Here is a 25,777-nt window from a genome sequence, read left to right on the forward strand (position 1 = left end):
AAAATTTAACCTAGGAAACCAGTGAATTTTACATTATTTCTCAGAAAATGAGTAAGAGAGTCCGTCTCAGCCACATAGATTGGCAATTTTTCTTTTGCAATTCTCCATTCCAAAACTCAGAAGCACTGTCTTAGGCCTTCTCATTAAGGCACAGCACCTAGCAACAGCATTCAGAACCAAATGCCAGCCCTTGAAAAAGGAGATGGACAAAACTATCAGGAGAGTAAGCGACCCTGCTAAGAAGAAACGTTTGTTTCTCTTACACACGTGAACCATGATGCTACCTTTAATATTTTACCTAGCACTGCTACTTCCACACTGAAGCATACCAAAGCACAAAACTACCACGTTACACAAGCAATTCCGGCTCCTCTGTGGTCTAGGACCACATTTTTTTTTTTAAACCCAGATTTTTTTTTTTTTTTTTAAACCCAGGATAGCAAAGTAGCATTTTGTATTTGGGTTCAATGTATTTGGGGGTCCTCTGGGCCTCATGGATCGGGACGTCCATTTCTCTCCCCAGGTTCAGAAGTTTTCAGCCATTATTGCTTTAAGTATACTTTCTTTCCTTCCTTTTCTTCTTCTGTAATACCTATAATGAAAATATTATAGGTATTTTTTTCCCATTGTGTCCCATGATCACCGTAGGCTTTCTTCACTCTTCCTCATTTTGTCTTTTTACTCCTCTATAATGGGGTAATTTCCAAAGTAGTATCCTCCAGGTCATGGATTCTTCCTTCTACATAGTCTAGTCTACTTTTGAAACCCTCTACTGAATTCTTTTGTTCTTGTGCTTTTCACTTCTAGGATTTTTCGGTTTGGTTTTGGGGGGGCTTTTTGTTTATTTGTTTTTGATGGCTGCTATTTGTCAAACTTCTCATTTTGTTCATGCAACTGTTTTCCTAAGTGGTGTGTTTTCTTGCAGTTTTAGTCAACTTCCTTCAGAGGATTATTCTGACTTCCTTGACAATTTATAGATCTCCATTTCTTTCAAGTCAGTTATTAGAGCCTTATCAGTTTCCTTTGATGTTGTCATATCGACCCAATTTTTCATGATCCTTGATTCTTCATGTTGTTATCTGTGCATCTGAGTACCTGGGCTCATCTTGTAGACTTCATAGGTTTCCTCCGGCAGACACAACTGTCATCATCAGTCAACTCAGTTTGGGTTTTTGAGTGGGATTTCTGGTAATGACCCTGGATAGGTGGAACATACTATTATGGTCTCTTTCAGGGCAAGGCCAGTGTTCAGACTCTCAGGAGGGGGGAGGGGCATGTGCTCCTGGCTGAGAACAGCTGCCAACTTGATTCCCTACCCAAGTGAAGCTCTAGGACAGGTTCAACAGTTGACTCAAATTTCTAGTCAGGCTTACTTCTGGGGACTATATTCTTTAGTGGATGAGGCTAGGAACTAGCCTTCCAGCCCTAGAGGGCAGCAGGATGGGAACCAAGGCCTGCATAGCTCAAATTAGGCCAGAGTGTGCACTGTATTTCCTGGTCAGGTGGCCAGAACTGGTCACCCCAGTTCTGCACTGTACTCCCTGTCCAAGCACCATGGTACGTAGGGCTGCAGAGTAGACTATGCACCTTCCTGCAGGCTCTGGTTCGGTTCCCTGGTTGGACAGGCTAAAGGCTGCTTTCAGTGATAAGTGGGGCTATGAATGACATTTCCTGCCTCAGCAAGGCGGGAGAAGCATCTCTAAAACTAATAGAACTCTTTGTCTTAACTCAAGCAGGCCTGCTTGCCAAGTTCCCAGACTGAATGGGGCCATTGGCTTTGTTACGCAAACTCTCAGTTCTGCGGGCCTGCCTCTCTGCTAACTGCTGCTGGACCACAGGGCTGCCAGGAGTCATCCCTAGCCATTTTGGGCAGAAGGGGCTGGAAGACACTCTGCAGAGCCAGTGTGGCTAGGTTTCACCTTCCCTGCCTGGGCAAGAAGGGGAGGGGTCACTCCAGGCTACTCTCAATTCTCTAAACAGGCTCTGCAGGTTGGGAGACGCTGGGAGCTACCCTCAGCCTTGGCTATGAATTAATCCCTCTGCCTGTGCCAAGTATGTAGCACAGAACACTCCAGGCTGGGTACGGCCTTGACTCTGGGGACCATCAGCTCTACATGTCCCGCTCTCGGCTCGAGAGCCACTGGGCTGTATTGCTTCCAGGAGCTGTTGCTAGCCCTGCCAGTCAGACAGGGCCTGAAGACACACTCCACAAAAGCTGGGGCTGGGATTCCATTCCTTGCCTGGGCAAACCAGGAATAGAGCCAGTAAAACTCCTCAGCTGAGGATCCCAATCAGCTAGATCTGTACCCTGCCGAGCTCCCTGGTCAGGTGCGCCTGTGACGGGGTTCTGCAGATGAGCAAAACAGCTGCATGGGGTGACTACTTGGACCCCACAGGTATGAACTTGGTATGCCAAGCCCCACCCCCTTTTCAGTTGGGGGTCAGATTCCCAGTGGTTGACCCATGTACACTCCCCTGCTATCCCCATGGGGCAAGATCAGAGGAGGGGCTCCCACAGAGCAACACAGAGTGCTGGGGTGGGGGAGGTCGTCATCACCACAGAGCTCTCTTTCCCCTAGACCAGACAGGGAGGGGGTGGGGAGGCCATGTGGTCAGCGCGGAATGACTTCCCTCGTCCTGCTAACACAGTCTGCCAGGTCTCTGTGAGGCAGGGCTGGGCGTGCACGAGCCTCACCTCCACATGCAAGGATGCTCTCAGCAGCCTCTGGTGCTTCTACGGTGGGCTCATGAGGAGTGAAACCAGGAACAATCGTGTGTCTGTCTTGGTGACATGACCCCTGGAGTCCTCCATCTTAAGCTTCCTATTGAACGCCAGTGTTACTCCCATAGTTGTCACTCACAGACCTTGCCTTTGCTGATGTTTATGGTTTAAACCAGGAGTCCACAGAGGCAAATGCCAACATGGGCCTATCCTTGGGGTATAAGCTCTGGTGAAACCTTGACCAACAGACTCCTGGGTGCCAACTGGGTGGACTTAACTGTATCTAACATCCACAGACATATAACAAATCTCATTCATGGGACTCATTTAAGGGATGTGACTTTGGGACTACAGAATTCTGACCTGGTGTGGGAAGATGCGTTTTTAGGTCATTGTGTTCCTGTAACTAGGACGCATGAAGTTATGAAGGAAAAAGCCCAACTAGTGGTTGCTTGTTCCCCTCCTGTGAGAGAACAGTTACTTCCTTCCCCTCACAGTCCTGGAGCTCAACTGTCTTAGAGCTTCTGTGTGGCTCTATGGCTGCGCTGTTACACGAAGGTCATGGGGGGCAGTGGGGGGGGCATCTGTACCGCAGGGAGATGCTGAGTCACCTCCTCCATACATACCCTGTTGAAGCCTGCATGCAGGAGAGGGAGGACTGAGGCCTCTTCACGGTCACCCGATCTGCAGCAAAGCAGAAAATGCAGTCACTCAGTAGATACAAACCAGGGTTCCTCACACTGAAACATGGAGAGAGAGCAATGAGGCAAGCATGGCATTCGCTCTAACAGTGGCTTCCTGACCAGCGTGTGCCCATGGGATGCACCTGCCTTCCAGGACCCATGTCTGCCTTCCAGATGCAAAAAGAACATGAACAGTTGAGAAAACTCCAGCAGTGTGCCTGAAAGCATCACCACAGGTACACACGAGTGGCCATCCCCAAAGCTGGGCTGCCCCTGAAAGTTGCAACAAATGGATGGGACAAGGTAGGTGCCGTGCTCATCCCAGACACCACTGTCCTTTATGCTGTCCCCAAACCCTCTGGAAGCACAACTGCCAACCCAAGCCCTGGCTAGGTCCAACTCCCAATGTGAAGAAGACAGCTGGCACTACAGACTACAGCACCCCATAGCCTAGCGCAAAAGAAGCGTCGTCAGGAATGCCACACTGGAAGGGGAAAAGAGAAAAAAACCAGATGACGGTCCCTCATTTCATGGGAAGGTTTCCTGTACTGAGCCTATAGCTGGGTCTCAGAACCTCATTTGGGTACAAGGTCTGCACCTCACGAAGACAGGCTACAATTCTGCTTCCATCATTTTGAGAGAGAAAGGGGGTCCCTAAAAGAGCTAGCAGGTAACATGCAGTATGTACCTTGGAAAACAGAGAAGGGAAAAGGAATACAAGGTATTGGGTGGAAGAGCGGGTGGAGAACAGAAAGGGAAATCCTGGGGCTTGTTTGTGGCTTTCCCCACAGCTTATGCCTTCCCTACAGGGAAAAGCAGTCCTCCTCGCTTTTCTGCTCAGGAACTCCAGATTCTACCTTCTTCGACTGATAAATGAGGAGGGGCACAAAGAGAGTCCGAAGGTGTTAATAACATTCTATTTCATAAGCTGGGCTGCACAGACTCAGCATTCGCTTTATTATTTTTCTGTATCTATACAAAACATTTTATTTTAAAAATAGGAGGAAAAGGGTGGAAAATGACATGCCATAGCAAATTCTTATCTGTCAAGGATTTGTAAGCATTTCTGCTACATGACTAGAGTAAAGAAAAAAAATTGGGTTTCTCTTTTGGGTCTGTGGCATGAGCCAGGCTTGGGGACTATGATGCGTGGCCTGGTTTACTCCTGGAATCCACGCGCAAGACGTGGACATCCTGGTAACACCTCATGGGAGGTGAGGAAGGCCAAATACACCTTGGTCTCCCTCACTCATTCCCCTTGAGAACCCATATCCCACCAGGATCATGAGATACAGAACCAATGGGAAGAATTTCTTTCCTTTCCTTGGCCCAGAGAGGGCCCATGGTAGGAATCAAGTGAAGCAACACAGCTCTTAAAAATACACTTAAGGAATAATAGGTAAGGAAGAGTGGTTCGTTGAGGTAAAACTTTGAAGCCATGATTTCCTCCTTTACCAATACGGCTTTGGAACACAGTCATTTCAAATCTCCCCGGGGCCAGGCTTTCCTGGGGGAGACCTCAGCTCTCCTGCCTCTGTTGCTGGCTTGTCACAGAATCTCTGCCAGCTCCCACAATGGGGCCAAGTCCAGGAGCATCCTAGGCCCTCATCAAAGGCCTTCTTCTCTCCGAAGCAAAGGATGGCCACTAAACGAATATAACAATTTTGATACTGCAAGGATTCCAACGGCTGTAGCTTGTACCAACAACGTTTTTTCCTTTTAGGTCTCTCATTTTAAGGGGTGGCCATTTCAGGCGACAGATCAGCAGAACTGCTTCTCATTCCACCACCTCGTACCTACAGTCCAATCCCCCTTCTGCTGCCTTCCAGCACAGGCACACATCCTACCATCCTGCTTCTAGACACAGAGCGATCCTGACCCCAACTATACAATCCTTTCCTCCCAGTGTATTTAGTGCTTCTTTGTGCTCATGCTGTCATTTGTTTCTTCTTTAGTGAAAAACAAGCAGCCTCCCACTTCTTTTCTTCAAAGAAAAAAGGTGAGTGGGAACAAGTTCTCCCCAGACATCTCCCTCAGATCTTCTCTTCATTTCTAGCACGTAACAAGCACCCATTTTTTCCCCCCTTATGTGTTCCAGTCTGGGTTAAGAGCAGTCAGGTACAACCGAGAGAAACCTAAATATATCCAGAACCTTGCAACACAAAGAACAGCCCTGCAAAGGGAGATCTGAAGTTGGTGTTGTGGGGCCAAGGGCATGCCCACTGCTCGGCGGGCTCAAAAACTGGATTCCATCAGACACACGTTTCAGAATGAACAGTACCACTGCCAGCTGGGGATGGAGGGGAGCTTACGCTTGTGAAACCACCGCAAGGATCACCGTGTGCTCGGAAGGATTTGTGGCCCGGATCGACCTGCAACGAGAAGGCTCCAAGTCAAACCAGGAGATCTGGGCTTTGTTACACCAAATAAATGTGGAACTTTATGTGGAAAAATGGCACAAAACCCCATCTTCCTCTCAAGAGAAAGTCTGAAAACACACGAAGACAACAAAGAAAGATGCCCTTGGAGATTAGAACAATCTCTTTGTTTTTCCTTTAAAAAAAAAAAAAAAAAGTGTGGTGCTGCCTTTTTTTTTAAACGCCTGGGCAGTTGTCCAATGGGTCAGATCTGCCAATTTTCCACTTCAAAAACTGGCAAATTCCACTTAAATTCCATGTTTTCTGACTGAAATTCCACTCCTCAAAGAAACTGGCAGACCCACAGTTCTCCAGTTATCAGTTTGTACTTAGGGAGCTAACTACATTGCCTCTTTTTTTCTCCTTTTAAAACAGCAGAGAGCTTAGAAAGACGACCTTATAATAAAAATTAAAATACTCGCTGGCAGCTGGACCAACCAATTCAGGTTGAAATCTGAAGGAGATACAAGGAGCTGCCTCATTTGTCTTGGTTGTACTGCTGTTTGTGCTGAAACGCCTTCAATGAGCAGGTCATGAAGTAGGGCTGGGCCACGCTCTGGTGAACTAGCTCTGCAGCCACAGTCCCTGGTGACCCCCGTAATACCACAACCACCTGTGGGTCGCTCATTCCCTAGGAATTTAGCAGGATCAAAACACGTAAGGATCTAGAATTTGGAGGTCCATCGGTCTCCTTACAACATGCGCTGTTGTGTGCTGTGGCTCCAATTCTGGGTTGTCCCTGTCCCGGGCTCATGAACTACATGAACTGTTCACAAAGGGCCACATACTTGAGTCTTAGTACAAACTAGCATGCTTGTGGTGACCCATTTCCTCAGTCTGGACTCTGTTTATTTGAGATCTCTGGGAAGAGAACCGTCCTCTCCAAGAACGGAAGGCTCAAAGCAGCTCCTGTGTAACTTGTGAAACAACGTGGATTTGTTGCTCTTGCCTAGCTACTGGCATTTCAGCTCTCCCCCACTTCAACATGTTTGTACTACTGCTCCCCTAGAAAAAGCCAGCTTGCATTGCTTCATTTCCTTCAACTCTCACATTTCCTGACCTTTTTCAGAAAAGGTACTTTCCCGATTTCCTATTCCTTGCGACCTCACTCTATGTGGGTGGAAGGCTCAGGAAAGTGACCAGCTCTCGTCTTCCTGGGAAGTAAAGCCTCTCCTGGAAGATAAATGGCATCTGAGCAAAATCCTGAAGTTCAAGACCTTAATTCACTGTGGGACAGGAAGAGTTAAGTCAAGACCCCCTTTTCAGGCTAGCATATACTACTTCCTATCCAGCCACCCCACAGCACAGGTCCTGGTAAGGCCAAGGTGCCCTTTTTTCCTACCTGAGGGCCTACTGAATTCTCAGCAGAAACAGCGGTTACTACCTAATGAAAAAAATACATCAAGTCGGAGGCTTGCCCTATTCTCTAGGGAAACACTAAGCACTTCTCAGCCTGTGCAGCCTCTTCCACCCCTCTGAGAGGTGAAGGCTACACTGCTAGGCTGTGTTCTAAGGGGTGGGTCTCAAGAGGCTCACACACTTATGATGAATGTAATGGGGCTGGAGCCCATGCTCCCTTACTTCTTTTGGAACTGGCTTCCATGTTTGGTGTTGCTTCCTGCTGCTTATCTCTTCTTATTCCTCCAAAGGAACTGGGACGGTCAGGGAGACCCAGAGCTCTTCCTGATTGAGAGGACGAAGGGGGACTGCCATTGGTGGGCAGAGATCCAAGGAAGCATGTCAAGCTAAGGTCCAGGCTACCTCAAAAATCCAGGGATCTCGGACCGTGGAGGACAGTAACAAATGTCTATCTGCCAGGAGTGTGTCCCTTACTCGTCTTAGGGGGACGTGTACCGGCAGCCACGCATTCAGGAATCTGGCTGCCCTGAATATAAGCAGTCAGTAAACACACCCCCAGATATACAACCTGGCTTCTGACCTATGCAGATCCCCCACTGTTTTTCTGTGCAGCTAAGACAGAAGTACATTAGATAAAAAAAGAACCCTAAATTTCTTTATATTCAAGGAAGATGTAAAGCTTAGCTGCTAAATTTTGCTTTTACCCAAATAAAAAGCATTTCTTTTTACACCTGAATCTTGTCTTAAATCATTCCATGTATGCACAAAGGACTATAGTGCTTCTACTACAAAATCATTTAAGGAAATTAAGTTAAGACCAAGAAAAATTAGATCTAGTTATAAAGGATGAATTCTATCTTGTAGCTCATATCTAAAAAGAAAAAATATTTCTTTTTTTCCTTATTATCTCTTACTAAATATTTCTTAGTATTTCTTAATACTGAAAGTACCATCCAAATATTTTATGATACATTTATTCATATATATAATAATTTCCAAAAAAAAAATCTTTCTATGCACAACAGTAAGTGCAGTAAGTATCTGAGGCCAGTGAGACATTTTAAAATAGGTTCTGTAAGAAAAATTCTTCTTTGAGACACTGAGGAGGATCAAAGAATACAAGGCAATGCCTCTGATGAGAAATGTCTCTTAATCCAATCATTTCTTGTCAGGATGCCAAAGGATCTAAGAAGCCACTTCCTTACCTTTCATTTCACTTACTAAGATTCAAGAAAATTCTAGCTCCATATGTAATTGGAGTCTGTGCTGGTCTAGCATTTAATTAGTGACCTCTTGCTATCTAGCTTCAAAGCATTCCACTTCTGCTCAATGGATCAGTTCATCCACAGCAAACTTTTAGGACTGCATTTATTTATGAACAGGCATGTCTTTCCCCCCGGAGTGCAAGTGTTTCTGCAAACAAGTGGGGAGTTTGGAACCCTGCGAGATTTTCTTCTGCTGTAGGATCTTCCCATCTGTGTCAGGCAGGGAGAAATGTATATTTCACACTTTTCCCATGTTCATTTGGGGACGGAATAATTAAGATTAAGATATCTGGTTTAAATCCAAACCCTATTCGCATCATAAAAACTGTGTGAATTTTAATGTCTCTTGCGTGTGTGTGTGCGCGCGTGTGTGTGTGCATGAAACAGAAGCAATACTTGGGGGAAAAAAAACACCTTGACATTTTCAGAGTTACCCAGCTCGCACCTCTCAATTCCCTGGAACTCAAACATGGAAAAACAGAAACGGTGAGATGAGGAGGAGCTCTAGCTTTCCTCACGGAAATCTGCATAGACTGCTTAGAAACATCAACACGCATTCTAGAAATACTGGGATGGAACTAAAGCCGTCTTTAGGGACGGTCATTTTAAGCTATTACGTGAACGTGTAACGAGCATGTTCCATTAGGGAAGGTACCTGCATACTGCTTCCGCGTCAAAGTTTCGCGTCTGTCTGTGATCTATTACGATAATTTCATGATGTTTATCTAGAAAGCATTCAAGGGCTGACTCTGGAGTCCGTGCAATATTGCATCTGTAGCCAGCTCTGTCACAGGCCCACCAGAATCCATCACTCTGACTATCTTCCTTTGCAAAGATCAGCAAAACCTGAAATACACACCAAAAAAGCATCTTACAAGCAATCTTCATCCTTACAGACTGTTTTCGACACAAGCCAACAGTATACTGGTTAAAAATGTGGCATCCAGAGAGAAAAGACCTGGGTTCAGATCCCAGCTCTTCCAACTGGTTCCAGTGTGTCTTTGCACAAGGTCTTTCCTCCCTTTGGGCTATCGTGTCTCCCCAGTCAGAGGTGCCACACTAGCTGGCTCAGAGACCTACATGAGCACGGAGTGGGTGCTCAGTTGTTCAGGGAGGGGGAGGCTGGTACTCATTTTTAATTTCCTAATTGGCTTTGTTGTTAAATATATTAAGTGGTGATATTAACAGGATAATTAACACAGCTGGGACTATGGTTCCCACACAAATGTTTGGTTCCAGGGCAGGTGCTGTTGGCCTCAGTACCTAGAGGCCAACTCTCTGATCTTAGCAATTAAATCCCTTTAAAGACACAGAAAGGGAAAGATCTCAAAGGAACTTCATAAAGTTTTTCTAATACCCAACCCATGCTGGAATCTGGAAAGAATGACCCCGCAAAGAGAAGCTGATGGAGCTAAACTGAGGAAAACCGGTCTCTTCTTCCTCATTGAGAAATGCAGCCCCACTAGAAAGAAGGTACTGAACTTCACCCTGGTCGCCCTCACCAGCCCCTGGGCTCCAAAGCCCAATTCTTTGGCAGAAAGCCAGACACAGCCTTACCACCACCTGAACTGGTTCAATTATTTGCTTGATCGTGGTCTAACTTCTCCACTGGAATGGAGCTTCAGGACCACAAGAAACTGCCTATATTCCTGATCTCCCCCACCCACCCACCTCCACTCCCGTGCTCAGCATCAAACTGCCACTTAGTAGCTGCTCAGTAAATATCTGGTGAGGTAAAAGTTAACTACCTGTAGAGTTTCCTGCAAAACACAAAGGGTTTTATTATTACTGGAAATCAGAGGTCCAATAAATGTACTTAATTATCTCAAGAAGTGGATAAAACATTGAATATTCTTCAGCGTCCACTCCTGGTTTCAAGAATTAGCAACAGAAGGGTATTTTTCCCCCTCAACAAGAAAAGCCTTTAAACCAAAAACCAGTATCATTTTTTTAAAAATAGATTTCATTCATTTGTCAGAAAGAGAGAGAGAGAGACCATAAGCAGGGAAGAGGAGCAGAGGTGGAGGGAGAAGCGGACTCCCCAAGCACAATGTGGGGCTCCATCCCAGGACTCTGGGATCACAACCTGAGCCGAAGGCAGTCACTTAACTGACTGAGCCACCCCGGCGTCCCAACCAGTATCATTCTTGATGATGAAATACAGAGCCTGTTTCATTTAAATTCAGAAAGACAAACTGTCCAACCATCACATTTTTAAAATATTTTGTTAATTACAAATTGGCAATATACTGAAAAACAGACACAACAGTCTAATAAGCCTAATGCACCCATCTCCTAGCTTCAGCAATAACCAACACTGGGCCAATCTGGCTTCATTTCTATCCCTGCCCACTTTTCGACTCTAGAGTTAGTTTTCAGCAAAGCCTTCATATCACATCCTTTCAACCATATGAATCTACTGAAGATAAAGACTGTTGAGGGGTGCCTGGGGGGGCTCAGTCAGTTAAGCATCTGCCTTCTGCCCAGGTCATGATCCCAGGGACCCTGGGATTGAGCCCCATATCCGGCTCCCTGCTCAGTGAGGAGTCTGCTTCTCTCTCTCCCTCTGCCCGCTGCCCCCCCTGCCTTGTTCTCTCTCTCTCTGACAAAACACAACACCATTTCATACCTAAAACCTCCCCAACAGCTCAACATCAAAATCTAAATGTATCATAAATGTCATTTGCTTTACATTTGTTTAAATCATTTCCTATTTTCCCAAATGCCCACATTTCCAGGAAAGTGTTTTTCAACAGGATTTTGCCATTTTCTTCTCAGCACATGGCTTGAAATCACAACCGTAGTAACTCGTAAGGCAGCCATACTAAGAGCTCATCCTCGTCTACCACTCCTCAGTCCAGAGTGCTTCTAAGAGTTTGTGACCACAGAGCTAACTTCTAGGAAGAAATGGGAGTGGCTCTTCCAAGAGAATTGAAGGGTATCGCCTTAGAGATTTGATAATGAAGAGAAAGCCTTCAAATCAAACTATTAATAAGAGAGTTACAATGAAAAAGTCAGGTAGAATCAATTGGTTTGTGTGTAAAGTCGATAGCCCTCTACTTGGGGTAGCTATGGTAGTAACAAGAAAAACTCTAGGGGCGCCACTCCAGTGGGTTAAGCCTCTGCGTTCGGCTCAGGTCATGATCTCAGGGTCCTGGCATCGAGTCCCGCATCGGACTCTCTGCTCAGCAGGGAGCCTGCTTCCCCTTCTCTCTCTGCCTGCCTCTCTGCCTACTTGTGATTTCTGTCAAATAAATAAATAAAATCTTAAAACAAAGAAAAACTCCATATACGGAGCCTCAAAGTCAACAAAGGGGTTTCTTCTCTGTCATGTCTGGCTAAATGAGGGATTGCTAAACAAGAATCTCACCACCTCGTGTTTCCTGGATACCATCTGGTCGCAATAACGGCCTAATACAGTAAGAACACAACTGTACTCCCATGTTGAACATTGCTACAGATTAATCTCATATACCTTATGTATCCTCAGAATAGAGTATACCACTTTGGGAAAAATAATGTCGTTATTGAACAAACATTTCCCCAGCACCTGCTAAGTTCCAGGCACTGTTTTTAATTGCTTTGAGTACACTGATGGACAGAATAAAGACCCTTTGCCCTGCACAGGTGGAGGGACCAAACCACACAAAATAAGCAAGCCAATGATACAACATGCTGAAAGTGTTCCATGCTATCTACAAACAACAGAAAGGGGTAGGCAGGAGCGGGTACTGATAGCAGCACTAAGTAGAGTGGGCCTGGGCGCCTGGGTGGCTCAATGGGTTAAGGCTTTGCCTTCGGCTCAGGTCATGACCTCAGGGTCCTGGGATCGAGCCCTGCGTTGGGCTCTCTGCTCAGCAGGGAGCCTGCTTCCTCCTCTCCCTCTGACTGCCTCTCTGCCTACTTGTGATCTCTGTCAAGTAAATAAATTAAATCTTTACCAAAAAAAAAAAAAAAAGTACAGTAGGCCTCACTAACAAACCAACAGATGCACAAATGCCTGAAGGAACAAAAAGGAAGCCAAGTCGCTCTCTGAAGGGCAAGTATTTGTAGCAGATGGAATGGTTCTAGCGGCCCCTACAGAAGGACGTGCGCCTGACGTGTTCAAGGAACTCTAAGGAAGCCAGTGTGACAGGGGAGAGGGAGAGAGGGGAAGTCTAGTTCACAGCAGAGGGTTACTTCAAGGTAAGGCCATGTCAGGAACTTCAACTTAGATTTCACATGAAAACTCACAACTGACTCAAAGGGAGTCAGTTCTTTCTGTTCTTCAGGTCTTGTTATTTCTCTACTGTTCTGATGCTTCAACAGCTAGAGCCTTGCTAACCCTGCAGAGACTGAGCCTCTAAGGGTTGGCCCATCTGTAGAGGCAGCAGAAGACTTGCCTAGGAAAGCATCCTTCGAAGGCAAACCAATCCAAAGCCCATACTCTTACCACATCTTTTAACATGCTTTAATGCATGGAACCACTCTCCACCTGCCCTCATCACTCCAGGACCAAGTACCCAACAACTAGAGACAATGGCTACATCCCAGATTCCCCTGAAATGATTCATGCTAGCCAAACTTGCTTACCCTCCCCCTTAGCCATTCCTTCCCACACAAGCCACAGGGGAGGTTCTTGGCCATATCTTCCCCCTGCTCTCTCCGCCTCCTGGCCAACCCTGGTGCTCTGTGTGTGGTCCTTCACGGCAAGGCATGGCAGACTGTTAAGAACTATTTAATCACAGTCCTTTCCTGATCTGTTGGCCTCACTGTACCTGATTAATAAAATCTACATTTTAGAACAGGACTCTATTATAAAAGCACTCATATGAATTTCTTAGGGTAGTATTTAAAATTCTTCTCATTTAAGGGTGATGTATGGAACTTTCCAACCACTGCACTGTCCACTTAAAATGAATCTAACACTGCAATTAATAATGAATTAAAGTTTAAAAGTTTTTTTATTTTATTATTTTTTTAGATTTTATTTTTTATTTATTTTTAAGATTTTATTTAATTTTACTTATTTTTATTTTTATTTTATTTACATTTATTCATTTACTTATATTATTTATGCTTATTTATTTGAGAGAGAGGATGAGAGAGAATATGAAAGGGGAGAGGGTCAGAGGGAGAAGCAGACTCCCCACTGAGCAGGGAGCCTGATGTGGGACTCGATCCCAGGACTCCAGGATCATGATCTGAGCTGAAGGCAGTCCCTTAACCAACTGAGCCACCCAGGCATACTAAAGTAAAAATTTTTTAAATAATATAATATTCTTCTCATTTATAAAAATCAATCAATCAATCAATCAATGAAAAAACAAACCTAGTTTTCTGTTTTTTTTTTTTAAAGACTTTATTTATTTGACAGAGAGATCACAAGTAGGCAGAGAAGCAGGCAGAGGGAGAGGAGGAAGCAGGCTCCCCGCTGAGCAGAGAACCTGATGCAGGGCTCAATCCCAGGAGCCTGGGATCATGACCTGAGCCGAAGACAGAGGCTTTAACCCACTGAGCCACCCAGGCGCCCCAAACCTAGTTTTCAATAATTCAAATCCTACATGGAAAATCTACAGAAATAAAAATATATACATTTTAGAGTAGAGTACTATAGTAATTACCTTTTTTGGATGTAATCAGGCTTGGCCTCTCCGTCCCTATCTCCCAGCACAGCTAGGCTAATGATACTCTGCAGAAATTTGGAATTTGAACAAAAGAGACACAAAGGCTGGGAATTGAGACCTGAGACAATAAAAAGCCTTCAACTCCTACTGTCAAAGTATTCAGAGATGGCTCACTGCCACAGCTTCTCAAGTCCTCCTTGAAATCTACAAAGACAAAAACTACATGAATATGTTTAATTCATTTATTTACTTGGTTGTCAAAGGCAGCTCTTACTTGTAACCAAAGAACAAAACCAAGAAGACCTTAAGCACTACAGTCCCTTTCTGTATTTAACTTTCTATTCATCAGTCCTTAGTCTGTCAGAGGTGGCCATTTTTAAATATTTACTGGCCATTCACTGAGGCAAATCCAAGAGTATATATTGATGATCTATCAGATAAGAACTGGGGGTAAAAAGCTGATAGGGATGGACATACAGTCTAAGTTTCCACTCCTAGGAAGCAAGCAGGTGAGACAGTCAGGTAAAGATCAACACAATAAATGCACTACGAGTGGTGACCACACAAGGGTATGAACATGACGCTAAATTAAGAATCTAGGTACAGAAGGAAACAATTTTGTTTTATCAATGTAACTGCACTGCCATAAACACATCCAAAGAGCAGAAAATCTGATCCGGGGTGAAGCCTGGGACAATGAAGCAACATCTTCCTTTTAGGACAGACCTAGGTCTGCGTCCTGTCCAGGATCAAAACACAAGTATAGGCAATCCTTGCATCATGTAGTAGGATCAGACGCTAAAAACCACCACAAACAGGTAATCTTTTTTTTTTTTTTAAGATTTTATTTACTTATTTGACAGACAGATCACAAGTAGGCAGAGAGGCAGATAGAGAGAGAGGAGGAAGCAGGCTCTCCGCGGAGCAGAGAACCTGATGTGGGGCTTGATCCCAGGACGCTGGGATCATGACCTGAGCCGAAGGCAGCGGCTTTAACCCACTGAGCCACCCAGGCACCCCCACAAACAATGGTAAAAATGACTGCCCTAGGACCTTAGAAATTTTTTCCAAACATGAAAATTTGTGTCAGTTATAACTGTGTGAAATAAAGTAAAACGTTTTTTCAGGATGCTTAAATTAAAACATTTTCTTTTTAAAAAGAACTAGGTGTAGCTTCAACAGTGTGTGCCTTCTCCAAATCAGATAAATTGAGGATGCAGAGTATAAGCCTCTTTTCTATGCCTTCGTGTATTATAAAGCCCTAAGCCTGGGTCAGCTCCAGGGTCTTTTTTTTTTTTTTTTTTTTTTTTTTTTTTTTTAAAGATTTTATTTATTTATTTGACAGACAGAGATCACAAGTAGACAGAGAGCAGGCAGAGAGAGAGGGAAGCAGGCTCCCCGCTGAGCAGAGAGCCCGATGCGGGACTCGATCCCAGGACCCCGAGATCATGACCCGAGCCGAAGGCAGCGGCCTAACCCACTGAGCCACCCAGGCGCCCCCAGCTCCAGGGTCTTATCCAATATTTTGTCCTCCCTACTTTCCATGCCATGAAATATGCCCCCTGAGTTCCATTAACATACAGTTTTTTACTTCCTCTGTGACATCTCACTCTTTTCACCACAACCACTTTCCACACTGATGCTCATCACTGCAAGCTGACCTTCCTCTGGCCGCAGATCTAGAACACCTCCATGCGACAGTGTCAGCATCCCCACAGTCAGCCCGCCCTCCTCGAACCTCATTTACATTCAACTTCAATTTCCCTCTGGCATTATGAATGTGCATTTCTTTGATGCACTTTCATCTCTGTTGGCCACTCTCCTCTCTTGATGCTCTATTTGCATACAATGCCATGTGAGACACTGGATGGCAACAGCTACACACTTGGCTGTCTGTGCTTGAGTGGAAGAACAGGTAGGCAAGTACCGATCATGAAGACTTTAAGAAAGAGGATGGGATTGGTTACTGATGGGGCTACACATCTGTTAATACCACAGTGGTGTGTGGTCTCCCGTGTTAGCAACAGAATCCGTATTTACTGCAGTTGCTCAATGAGAACACCAATGTAATTGCAATCTAAAACATGCTGTGGGGATCTGGTAGGATTTCTCTTAACTCTGAAATCTGCACATATTTAAAACTGTACAAAGCTAGGGCTACCTCTACTGCTTTTCAAATGTAACTACCAAGACCCCGAATTCCATGCAAGTCCTCTCTCTTCCTGCAGAGAGAGTACTACCTACACCTCGTTAGAGCCACGGTGTTTTACTCATCTCTCCATCCTAACCAGGATGAGGAAGTAAGGGCTGATCCAGGGCAGGGCTAAGAGAATCAAGTGCAGAGAGATAACACACACCACAGGGCAGTAGCGTGGGGGTATACCAGGGGGAATGACAAGAACAGAGGCAGGACTCTCTGGACTCCTCTGGGGGTGACCCATCACCCCCCATTCCACAGATGAGGACCAACACCCACCCATCCAGCAGCAGAGCCGGACCCCCATCTCCCAAGTCCTCCTTCAGTGAGCTTGCCATGGCTCCAGTGGCTGTTCCCCCTCCTTGCTGGAAATCCAGCAAATACAACTGATTCCTTTGACAAGTTTCATCAACAAATGCTGAAAAGCACCTCTGAGGAGAGCAATCCTTGGTCTTGGAGAGTCAAATTAGAAAGTAACTAAGTTCTCTGGTGAAGGCTAAAGTATGAAAAACATGAAGATAATACTAACTTCTGAGCCAGAAGAACATAAACGTTCCTTATCAGTATTTTTTATCAGTAAGAATGCCTCTACACATCTCCTCATGCATTCCCAACATCTACTATTATGCATCGATTTTCAAAATACTTGGTTTGGCGTTAAACAAATCTTGCTAACAAGCAGCTCCTAGAACAGATCACATAGATAGATTATTTTAGTTGTATCCATACCCTACACCATTGTCAATCCGGGTGAGGGGGGGAGGATTCAGTAAGAACAAATGGTATGAAAGCTTTCCTTAAATGGCCCTAGAAAAGTGATGCTAGTTACAGGTACAGTTTGATGAGAATTTAAGGCCCAGCCATTATGCTGAAAGTACTTTAAACACAGGATCTTATTCAATAACCCTTTAACAATTCTTAGAGGTGTGAATTACCCCCAATTTGCAAATCTGGACACAAAGGGTTAGAATGGACAAGAGAATGGCCTACAGCCCCACAACTATCAATATTTGAACTGAGGTCAGCCTGACTCCACAGCCTGTGTAATCGTGTTAGGTTTTTTTTGGTTTTTACTCCCTAAAATATGGAGCCAAAATTCCTACCAACTCTGTAGTTTCATGGAACTGGCTGGGCCAGGCAGAAGCTAGGACTTGGCAGTACTGTTAAGGACAGACAGGATGGGATATGTAAGGATAGCTAGCTCCCCATGAGGCCACATGAGCTCCAGTATTTAACAGTTCCAGACAATCTGTATCCGTATCATATGGAAGAAAAAAATGTTTTAAGCTAAGTACTGCCTTAGTAGGAAAAGCTTAGGCCACAGCTCTGAGTATCACTTGCAAATCCAGTTGAGTACCTCTTTGACAAGTACACCTTGGGAAACAGTGATAGTGAGAGCTAAGCCTTAGGCTGTCTTCCCAGAGCCACCTGGTCCCTGAGGCCATGCATGCATGTTGGGGTTACCTTTACCTTTTCTTTCTTTTCTTTTTTTTTTAAGAGATTTTATTCATTTATTTGACAGAGGGAGAGAGATCACAGGTAGGCAGAGAGGCAGGCAGAGAGAGAGGAAGGGAAGCAGGCTCCCCGCTGAGCAGAGAGCCCGATGTGGGGCTCGATCCCAGGACCCCGGGATCATGACCTGAGCCGAAGGCAGAGGCTTAACCTCTGAGCCACCCAGGCACCCCACCTTTACCTTTTCTATAAGTTGTACCAAAATATCTACTTAACTTCTTTCATTTGTATCATTCCTTCAAATAAAGTAATTTGGTACCAAAAAAAAAAAGCCCAGCTGGAGTGGGAGGAGAGGGGAGGACAGTGCTCTAGGCAGAAACACATCAATTCTACACATTCAACAAGTAAATACCTTCGAGGCATTGATGAAGAAAAGGCCACATCATTTTGAAATGTTGATATTAATCTCTTGCCTCATAACAGTTCCCCTACTTTTAATTTTCTTGCCAACACTGGAAAATAGGGCTTTTACTGTGAGTCACAGCCACTCCCCCAGGAGAGAGGTCCTCTATGACACCATGCAGTACTTTTCTCCAACATCCCCCCCCATTCTACTTCTCACACTGCTCCTGCCAAGCTCACTGAGGGCGGGCAGAGCCCCATGTTCCATGTCCTGACATGGGAGGAAGTTCCCCTGAGTGAACTTAGAAATGAACCCTCAAAAGCAACCCTATCCTCAAGTGTTCTTATCAACAAGCACCTTGCAAGCCCTGAGCACTCTGGTGGATGTAGCTCATTAACACTTTCAGCATGCCACTGCACTCATGAAGGGCATTTTTTCCAGGTCAGGGGGAAAACAAAACACAAATACAAAGGCTCTAGGACATAGTAGGATTTTTCTAAGAACAGTTACAGTATCAGTAGCAGAAGCACAAAAACACTTAACTTAGTGTCACGGTCCCTGAAGTTGGAGTGTTACAAATAATAGAAGTGACTGAGCAGAACTCTGCTGGTCAGGGAGCCCTGTGCAGCCTCTCTTCCTTTCTAGCACCTATTACTGCAGCCTTGAACACACAGGTGCTCTGTCCATTGTTTCTGGATGGATCAATGAAACCACGTTTCAATATGACCAAGGAGGAATGGCATCATCTGGGGCCAAACTCATGTGATAGGAATCAAGCAGGGTACATAGTAGCACTAGAAACATTCCAGCTCTTGCACTGGGTGATGATCTCACCGTGTCTGTTTTGTTATCTCCTAGCTTACGCATACAAACTAAAAATAAATACAAAATTATAGACAACTGTTTTTTCAGTAATGGAGTAGAACTCTCAGTGGGAATTTAAATCCTACCAAGGACTAGATCACAATTGATAAGACTGAATACAGTATCTCTGTCACAAAATTTGACTGGCAAGTATGCATATTAAAAAATTACTGAAGGGTGACCACCAAAAAAAGAAAGAAACAAACAACAACCTATTTTTAAAACCAAAAATTCTGAAAATTTCCAATTTGACAGAAAGCAGAAATATAAAGATTTCTGGTTAAGAAGGTTAAGAAGATAGAAAATGTAAAACTAATTGTATCATTAATCACACTCGATGTAAACAGAATGAATTAACTCATTAGAAGTGAAAAAATCAGAATAGATTTGGGAAAAATAAAAGCTATGTGCTGCTTACAGTATGCATATTTAATATAAAGTTATAAAGAAAAACTGAAAATGAACAGCAAAAACATATCAGAAGAAAGTTAACCAAGAAAGCTGGTGCAGCAACATTACCAACAGATTAAACAATGTGAGGCAAAAGTTCAAAGACATCTCATAATAAAAGTGATGATCACCAGGAATATATAATAATCAAGGACACATAGTAACACCAGAGTCAAACGTCATCAAGTATTAGCTGATACTGACAACACAGTCATTGCCATAGAAAACTGAAAAAAATTGGTCAAAAATTAAGATAGAGATAGTTTGAATAGCATAATTAGTAAGGTTGAATTAATTCATGTATATAGAATCTCCTATTCAAACAGAGATATATCTTTAAAAGCTTTTTGTTGTTTATTAATTTCAAAATTGGTTCCATTACTGCCCAAACAAGTTGCAATAAAGAATCAGTAACCAAAAAAAAAAAAAAAAAAGAATCAGTAACAAAGGTATCAAATTGAATGGAGGATGATACGGTCTTTTCAACAAGTGAAGCTAGAACAACTAGGCATCAATAGGAAGATAAAAAAATGAGATTTCATGTCCTTTTCATTCCATACAGCAAAATGAACTTGAGGTTGATTATAGATCTAAAATTAATTGGTAAACAGTAGTTTCCAGGTAAAAAAACAAAGGAATTATCTTCAACCTGGGAATAATGGTTCTGAGAATACAAGCAAGAACCTTCAAAGAAATGATTAATTAGGTCACATCAAAATTAAACTTTGCTCAAAACCAAAGTTAAGAAAATTTACAGGAGAACCAGAATGGAAGAAAATACTCTCAAAATCTGACAAAGGACTTGGGATAAGAGTATATGAAGAATTACAATTTGGTAATGTTTTAAAAGTCAATCCAATTAAAAATAAAAAGACTTAACCAAACATTCACAAAAGATAAAAGAATGGCCAGTAAGTCAATAAAGTGCTCAACATTATTAATCATGGAGGAATGCAAATTTAATTCACCATAAGATAAATAGCTAAAATTAAAAGACTGAAACACCAATTATTACAAGGATTTGGGAGTAACCGCAACTCATATAGCTTATAGGAGTACATAACATTAACAACACATTTTGAGAGGACATATAGAAATCTCTTAAAAAACTACATCTATCATTGTTTTGGAGTTTCTAGCAAAACAACCAGACAAGTAAAATGAAATAAAAAGGTATTCAAATTGGAAAGGAAGAATTAATGGCATGACCTTGTAGATAGTTCTAAAGAATCCACAAAAAAATCTGGGAGCTAATATAAGAGACTGATCAGCAAGGCTCCAAGATACAAGATAAATAAAAATAAATTGTATTTCTATATATTAGCAATGAATAACCCAATAATAAATTAAGGAAATAATTCCATTAGCCACAGAATCAAAAAGAATAAAATATTTTAGGAAAAATAACCAAACATCCAAACATACAATAAATACTATAAAACATTATTGAAAGAAGAAAATTTAAAGAAAGGTAAAAATCTCTGGATTAACAAGTCGGGAGACCAAAATGTGAACACAGTAATACTTGCAAAATCAATTTATAGATTTATTGCAATCACTTAGGGGATTCACACTTTGAAGCACAGCAATCAGGATAGTGTCATACTGAATAGGACAGACATATATACACCAACAGAAGAGATCTGAAAATCCAGAGATAAACCTTCACAATTATGGTCAGTTGACTTTTGAGAAACATGCCAAGACAATTCAATGGGGGAAAGAATATTCCTTTTAACAAACGGTGCTGTGACAGCTCAACATCCACGTGTAAAACAATGAAGCCCTATCTCACATCATATACAAACATTAACTCAAACTGGACCACAGAGCTAAATGCAGGAGCTAAAAGTCCTCAAAGAAAACAGGAGTGTATCTTTGTGACCTTACATTAGGAAACAGACTCTTCAATAGGACAGCAAATGACGGTGAAAAAAGAAAAATTTCCTAAGGATGCCTGTAGCCTGATGCCTTTCAAATAAAGCTTAAAAATACCCCAAAGCAAAGCAGTTATTATGAATGGACACATATATATGTAGAGTAAATATACAAACACCCAGCATAATAGATTTCCAAGTAGTGGTTACTTCTAGGGATGAGAGGATTTCAGCGTGGGGGGATAGAAAGATAATTAAGGGTAATTTTTGTTTCTTAAAACAAACAAACAAAACTTCAAATAGAAAAAATATACTGCTAATATTTGATGAAAGTGGTATGGTGCTACCCATGTACCTTTATGAATATTTGAAATACTTTATGATTAGACAAATTACATTTTTAAAGGAATGAGACAGCCTTATCATGATCATTAATTTCCAGTGCAGCACAGGGCAAAAATTAAAGTAAATTAAACTAATTGATCTAAAACTCCACTAATCTCAAGAAATATTCAGGAAATTGCTTTGGGAATAAACACTATTATTAGATCCTTTGTCATTGCCTTTATTCAAAATGGAGAACAAAGTACATGCCCCTAGAATGATCACTGGAATTTTCCACTTGTTTGTATTCTATACACATAGTTGGGCCTTATGTTTATTTTAGTAAATTCTTTTTTCTCTCTCTACTCCTAAATTTGTTTTCATCAAATTTTCCCAAGCTTAAATTTCTTCCTTTTGTTTTTTTCCTTTCCCTAGATTTGTATTTCCTTTCCTAAGCAACAATAAAACATTATTTTCTTTTCCATTTGCTCATAAACCAAACAGTACATTTCCTTGTTTGGTTTTTCACTTTCAACTACATGTTTGGTTTGCTTACTTTTTTTTTTTTTTTTGCACATTCACTTTTCCAAGTACAAGACACGCTTCCAGGTGTTAACAAGCTACTTTTTTTTTTGTTTTTTTTAATAGGGAAAAGTCTCATTTAGGCCCATCAGTAAGATGTGCAAGCAGATGGGGATTCAACAATAAGCACTTTCTACTTAAAAGGGTACAAACCCCTCCACGCACGTGTCTCTCAAGGGGCCACGGGACGCTGAAGGCTGTAGGGAGGACAGGTGTTAAGTTGCTGCCATTATTACCATGGGGCGAGGGCCAGAGGCACCCGGCCTTCTCTTCCTAGAGCCAGCTCCCTCCATGTTACAGAGTCTAGACCACTGCCTGGTTCAAGTCACGGGGGTCGACAAAGGGGAGCCTCTTGTCATCTTTTTGACCCAGCCAACAACAGTTGTCATTTACTGGGATGGTCTACTGCCAAGTAGTCTTCTGGCCACTCAATACAACTTCACCGAACTCATTCCCCATGAGAGAGGGGAATTAGCTCTACTTCATGGACAGGGCACTGGGTCAAGAGATCAAGCAATACAACCAAGATCACACAGCTTTGCTACCTGGCTGGAAGAGCCAAGATTCACGTCCACCTGCAGCTCATGGCAAATGCCTGGCCATCTGCCACACAAGCCTTCTTCCTTTTCCGGCTGCCGCAGGGTGTGGAGCAGACCGGTTTTTTGGTGGAACAGTTGCTCTCCCTCCCAAGACACCACGGGCCCTACCAACTCTATTTACGCTCACGACAGGATGATGTCCTGTCCTCGAGGAAATGACTGGGTTCCTCAAGTATGGTGTTAATAGCAACAAGCAGAGGCATATGTACGCAGTATTTATGTACACATAGGTGTGTCTGCAGGGGCGAGGCTGGCTACCTGCTGTAGGATTGAAAGAGCCCTTCTGAGGGTGCTCCTATAACCGCATGCTCCAAACACAGAGTCCCACGAGTAACAGAGGCCTACCTGAATTGGATCCTGCGTCAGTCTCATGGGCCCGATGCGCACCTCCGCAGAAGAGACCTGCTAAATAAGCAACAGCACGTTAGGTGTGTCAAGTCCGACTCCAAGCACTGGCAAGTTCTTCCTTACTTAGAATATTACAGGATGCTCCTTTGTAGACACTGCAGACAAGGATCCCACTGACTGACACGGAGACAGTTTATAAAACATACACAGCATAATCCCGGTTTTGTTTAAGAATACCTACATTTATAGCCACTAAAAATGTAGATAACCTCAAATGCTAAGGAGTGGATTTCAGGTTGTTTTTACTGGAAGTATGTGGATCTTTATAATAAGCAAGTACTGCTTTACAAGAGAAAACTGATGATTACTTTCTGCACACCTACTATGTGCTCAGCACCAAGCGAGACAGTTCTTACTCTAAAATCTCGAGATGTTTTTCTCAAATGTGAAAGCTGTAACATTTGAAGAGCTGTTCCTCTACTTCTTAGTTTTCTTATGTCCAGGCTTTCATATGAGGCAGACAGATTATTATTACCCACGTTTACCATGAATAAACTCATCGGAATTGCCTTTCCTCCAGGGAAGCCCATCTCATGACCGCAGAGGCAAACGGTGCCCCACGACTCAGTCCAGGAAGAAGCTTAGGTGTTAAGCAGCCAACACCATCTAACTGCCTTCCGCTCCAAGCATAGAGCCAGTCTTTGTAGTAACTTTGCTTGGATTTCTCCAAGTGACTCTTTCTAGGTAAACTCTATTAAGGGTCTTGACCTCACCTCCACAGACCCAATTTTGTTTTCCTCCAAGAGGAAGCCATCGTTTTGCCATGGCTTGGAAGCTTATCCTGCGTTCTACAGACTGGTTTGGCCCCCGTCAGTCAGAGGGAACACCTTCAGCAAGCATACAAGGTGACAGGACTGCAGGTAACTCCATAACGAATCAAGGGCCAGAGGACGCTTTTGTCAGTTAACAAAAGCAGAACTTTCTTTGAATTCTAATTCTGAAAACCAATAATTTCCCTTTCTCCTTGCTTCCCTTTTCTCCATGCTTAATTCCTGGTGGGCATGGTGTGAATCTTCTCCAAAACAGGACTGAATTGCTGATATTCCAGGATCCCTCAACCCGGGCTTCTCTGTGTGAAGCAATCATGCCGGGGGCTTCCGCCTCTCACCAACCCCGCCAGCAGACAGCTCAAAGCCACACAACAGTACCCTGCAAAGTGTTACTGCTGATACCAGCACCCAGCATATACTCACAGCCCTAAGAATGACTCCACTGAAAAACCAGGGATATGAGGCCTCCTGGGTCACTGGGACTCAGCAGTCCATCCAGTACCAGAGCTCTACTCGGACATAGTGTTTATTTCTGAAACAGACATCATCCTTCAAAGGCAATTTAACTGCCAGAATTTTACTAAAAAGTTAATAAATAAGAAGTGAAACCAATTTGATACAGTAAGATCAAGTCGACTGATTATCTAGGGTAGACTTTCACTGTCCTTGTGATCTCTCTTGGGTTCATGACACCTACACACCTAAGTTCCCCTCCAACAAGGCTACAGGTTTTCTCCAGCAAAACTGGCTCCCAAAGGGGTCACCCAGGAGCAGGAAAAAAAAAAAAAAATCAATGAAATATGTAATACAAAGTTTAAAAGGAGTAAAATAAAAAGTGACTCACTTTGGAAGGCTAAGGGACGGGGAAGGATCCCTATTAGAAGGGCACAGACTGCCCAAAAAACAGTTCACTCTTAACCAACACATTTCTATCCAAGTTTGTAAATAACCAAGATGAGTACCAAGTACTTAGAGAAGTACTGTGTGTGTGTGTGTGTGTGTGACAATACGTTCCTGATGAAATCTCTCTAGAACAGACCCTGTGAAATAGTGTAATGACTATTGGCACACAAATGGCTGGATTCTCCTAAAATAATTCTCATTATTGTCTTCTACTCATTAAGGCCCAGAGGATCTTCTTATATTTCAGCTTTTTCTGTAACTGAATTTAGACAGGGCATAGGTCAAGTCACTTTTTACATAGATCTCTTGGGATAAAAGCCCTGAAAAGCAGCATTTATGGGTCTTTATTATCAACATTAAAAAGGAAGTCAATTCTATTTTCCCTTTATGTAAGGAAATAATGACTAATTTGTAGTAATTCTGAAATAAAGTCCTTGTGTTGTTGACAACACTGTTAAAGCTCTTCAACTATCATCATTTTTTGTTATGCATTTTATGTCTTTAGAAAAGATGATGTTTTTGTTGGAACTATCAAGTGAGCTCTGTATGTTAGCTTCCTAGGGACTAAAGTTTTGAAAGAAGAGGAAGAAGAGCTCTGATGGGAGGAGAAATACCTCTGAATCACTTCTAATCACAATTCAGAAGAAAGGGGAAGGAAAAAAACCCTGAAGTTTATTATCTCATTGGTATGTGGTAAAATTTTTCGTGTAATTTTCTTTCAATTTTGGGATGTAAATTTAACTTTTTAATTTTGCACTCATGAGGGAACAGACCCAGAGTAGAGAATATGGTGAAAAACTGGCATGTTAAAACTCCTATCATGGGTTACTGTAGGAGCTTAACATGTATTTTCTCACTTAATTGAAGATCCATTTCATTATTTTAGCTCTGATTTA

General features: G+C 43.0%; 1 protein-coding gene across 10 annotated transcripts in view; it reads right to left on the reverse strand.

Annotated features, from left to right (window-relative positions):
• PDE8B (phosphodiesterase 8B) overlaps nt 1-25,777 on the reverse strand; it is a gene marked incomplete at its 5' end in the record, with an annotated part of 264,283 nt that overhangs the window by 103,153 nt on the left and 135,353 nt on the right. For 6 of the 10 annotated variants that reach the window (XM_080803415.1, XM_080803413.1, XM_080803410.1 and 3 more), the window contains 4 exons: nt 3,349-3,406; nt 5,718-5,777; nt 9,102-9,292; nt 23,146-23,205. In XM_080803415.1, coding sequence (XP_080659541.1) covers nt 3,349-3,406; nt 5,718-5,777; nt 9,102-9,292; nt 23,146-23,205 — 369 coding nt within the window. The remainder of the gene's footprint in view (nt 1-3,348; nt 3,407-5,717; nt 5,778-9,101; nt 9,293-23,145; nt 23,206-25,777) is intronic. The other 4 variants (XM_080803414.1, XM_080803409.1, XM_080803408.1 and 1 more) reach the window with 2 other exon arrangements.

Source organism: Martes martes, assembly GCF_963455335.1.
Source record: "Martes martes genome assembly, chromosome: 5".
NCBI lineage: Eukaryota > Metazoa > Chordata > Mammalia > Carnivora > Mustelidae > Martes > Martes martes.